The sequence below is a fragment of the Strix uralensis genome, chromosome 4 (genome assembly GCF_047716275.1).
Source record: "Strix uralensis isolate ZFMK-TIS-50842 chromosome 4, bStrUra1, whole genome shotgun sequence".
In the NCBI taxonomy this organism is placed as follows: domain Eukaryota; kingdom Metazoa; phylum Chordata; class Aves; order Strigiformes; family Strigidae; genus Strix; species Strix uralensis.
In genome coordinates this window covers 106,297,812-106,301,114 of record NC_133975.1, presented here as the reverse complement: position 1 = coordinate 106,301,114, position 3,303 = coordinate 106,297,812, and the positions used below count along the sequence as shown (strand labels likewise).

The window sequence follows — 3,303 nt, the reverse complement described above, 5'->3', positions numbered from 1 at the left end:
AGTTTACTGCAGTTCTGGCAATGCATGGCAACAGCAGAAGCTGCTGGGCTTCCCTAGGAAACAGTCTGTAAAACACTTTGTCCATCAAGACAGTTTCCTGCTGGAAAACTTACAAAATTTACTCAATATTTAGAATGCATTATGAAAATAGGCTGTGTTTCAGAGCTTCATTACACAGTGTGTCTGTACACCCATCTTTCTAATTCTTCTTTGAGGCGTCCAGAGAAAATGAGTTATATCTCAGTGTAGGCCTAGAGTCAACGAGATCTGTGCAGGTTGGCCAGAAGCTGGCTGAACGGGACTTGTCATCCACATTTATTCCCTCCAAAGAGAAATTAAATTCTTAAGGAAGGGCTGAACAGATGCAGAGCCCACTAGTGTGTACCATAGCAGCGAGGGTACTTTGTGCAGGACTGCGTCCACCTGGAGCTTTGATCCAAGACTGTACAACTTTCCTCCACAGACCAACTACTGATGAACCATACTTTTTTTTTTAATTCCATATAGATTATTTTCTGCTTTTTTCCCTACTGTATCTGGGTATTCAAACGCTAGGAATTTGTATTGTATCACACTCATGAAACTAAAAACATCAACAGTGCTTTTTCCAAAGTCAAAGCCTGCCAATGGAAGAACAGTTACAGGGGATCAGTTAAAACTCCTTTAAGTGGAGTTGTTACCTACTCGCTTGACACCAGTGAGCTAAATCAGTTTTCATGAGTGTTAAACTGGTTCGTCTACCGGGAGCTAAGGAGTTTGGGTCCACAGCTTCACCCGGCCCAGAAACCCTTCCAGGACGAGGTCCCCGCCGCTGGCCCCCTCTTCTCCCGGCAGCGCTGTGCGAAGGGCTGGCAACATGGGCCCGGGCACCTCCCTGGCACAGGCCCGAGACTGGCCCCGCCACTGCGGCTCGGGCCCCGCCGCCCTCCCGTCCGTCCGACAGCGGAGTGGGCACCGGGCGCTTCCCCCCGTCCTCTCCCGCGGCTGGCCACCCGCCCGCCGGGCAGGGCGACCGCTTCCCGGCTGCGCGGGGAGCTGCTCCTCACCCGCCCGCCCACAGACGGAGGATGCCGAGGTCAACCCCGGCTCCCGACGCGTTTCCTCCGGCAGGCCCGGGGGAGGGCCCTCCTGGCCGCGGGGACGGCGCGGCCAGCCGGGGCCAGCCGGCCGGGGCCGAGCGCTGCCACAGACACCGGGGCAGCCCGCGCCCCTCGGCCCGCCGCGCCGCGCCGCCGGGATGAGGCGGGCCGGGCCCTGGTGCCTAGTGCTGGCCGCCGCCTGCGCCCTGGGCCGGGCCCCGCCGCCGCGGGCCGCCGTGCGCTGCCAGGCCGCCGGCGCCTGCTTCAGCGCCCACCTCGCCAACGGCTCCTACGCTGAGGCGCGCAGCGCCTGCGGCCGCCGGCGGGGCGGCCTGGCCTGGCTCGGCGGCGAGGCGGAGCTGCGCCTGGTGCTCGGGCTGCTGGCGGAGGCGGCGGCCGGGCCCGCGCCCTTGTTCTTCTGGGTCGGGCTGACGAGGAACGCCTCCGCCTGCACCGACACGGGGCAGCCGCTCCGCGGCTTCTCCTGGGAGGGCGCCGGCGGCGGGGCGGCCCCGCGAGAGGTGCCGGCGGCGCTCGGCCAGTGGGCGGAGGAGCCGGTGCGGTCCTGCATCACCGCCCGCTGCGCCGGGCTGCACCTGGCGGCGGCGGCCCCCGACGGCCGCCCCAGCTGGGGCTGGAAGGAGCGGCTCTGCCAGCGGGCGAGCCAGGGCTACGTCTGCAAGTACGAGGGCGCCTGCCCCGACCCCCGCCCCGCCGGCGCCCTCGGCCTCGACTACCGCCTCCCCTTCGAGGAGCGCAGCGCCGGCCCCGGCTTCAGCCCGCCGGGCACCGCGCTCACCGTGACGTGCCCCGGCGGCGAGGTGCGGCTCAGCTGCCAGCCCCAGCGGGGCGGCTTCGCCTGGGAGGGGGCGGCGGAGCCCCTCTGCCCCTGCGGCTACCAGGACCCCGGCAGCGAGCGGTGCGCCCAGGCCGCCGGGTGCCGCGATGCCGCCGGCGACTTCGCCTGCGCCCGCAGCCCGGACGGGCGGGCCGCGACGCCCTACGCGGCCACGGGCGAGACCCCCACCGCCGCGGGCGGCCCCCCGGAGCTGCCCGCCACCGCCACCGCCGGCGGAGGGAAGAGGGCCGCTCCGCCGTCCTCCTCCTCCTCCTCCAACTACGTTTTCGTCCTGGTGACGGTCGCGGTGGTGGTGCTGGTCATCCTGGTCATGACCGTCCTGGGGGTCTTCAAGCTCTGCTTCAACAAGAAATCCGAGGGCCGCGGGGACAAGGAGCCGCCGGAGGCCGGCAGTAAGGCGGAGGCGGGCTCCGCGGAGCCGTGCGGCGCAGCGGGCGGCGACTAGCCCCGGGACGGCGGGGGGCCAGTCCCTCGGGGCTGCCCGCAACGGCAGCTCCCACCCCGAGGCAGCGCTCGGCTCCCCCAGCCCGGCGCCCGCGGAGGAGGCGCCGCGGGAGGCGGCTGAGCGGGAATTGCAGATTGCCGGGCGTGGGGGCACGCAGCGACCCCCTTTTCAGGGGTTTGAAGTCTTTGGACAGTCAAGAGTTTTTGTCGGTCTGAAAAGCAGTTATGTAGGTGCTGACATAAGCAAAATATAAATATAGTGGCCTGGCTGACAGAATGATTACTTATTTGCAGCTGCAGCAGTTGTGGATTTTTATCTTCTCAGAAACTGTTCTTCGGGTGCCTTACTTGGAACAAGTGTAAAGGGGAGCGCACTCATGTCTTGTGATTTAGAAGTCACTCCTTGTCTGAGTGGGACTCGGAGGCTCTCATTTTCTTTCTAATTGCTGGAATGTTTGGAGAGGTGAACTGCCATAATTTTGGAGGAAACCGTGACCCATACTTTTCAGACTGACATTCTTATACATGAAGAGCATTTCTATACTTAGAAGGTCATTAAATTGCTGAGGAAGTGGGAGGTTAATGGGGAGTCAGTTTTATACTTCAGCTGATGAAAAGATTAAAGAATGATTTAAAACCTAAATCACTGCTCTGTTTGTTACTTCATACAATATTCATTTTTATTGCAGCAGAGCAATAAATTTTTCAGTTACAGTTTTTCTCCTAAGGTGCGTTGGTACAAAACTTGGTTTCTGCGTGCAGTATGTGGCTCCCTTGCAATCAGACAAGGTGCTGACAATCTGTGCACTGTGGGAAGAGTTCACGTGGGTCCAAATACATCATGCATATTCCATTGGTTTTAGTCTGATATATTGTTTTCCGTGGACTCCCTTGAGAGTAAGGAAGGAAGGATTCACCCTT

At 61.6% G+C, this 3,303-nt stretch overlaps 1 protein-coding gene across 1 annotated transcript; it reads left to right on the top strand.

The window, feature by feature from the left end:
• The first annotated feature begins 1,067 nt into the window (after window positions 1-1,067).
• On the top strand, window positions 1,068-3,025 carry CLEC14A (C-type lectin domain containing 14A). Its single transcript, XM_074865213.1, is given in 2 exon segments — window positions 1,068-1,220; window positions 1,223-3,025. Coding segments are annotated over 2 exon segments (1,314 nt in total). The 3' UTR covers window positions 2,384-3,025.
• The last annotated feature ends 278 nt before the right edge of the window (window positions 3,026-3,303 follow it).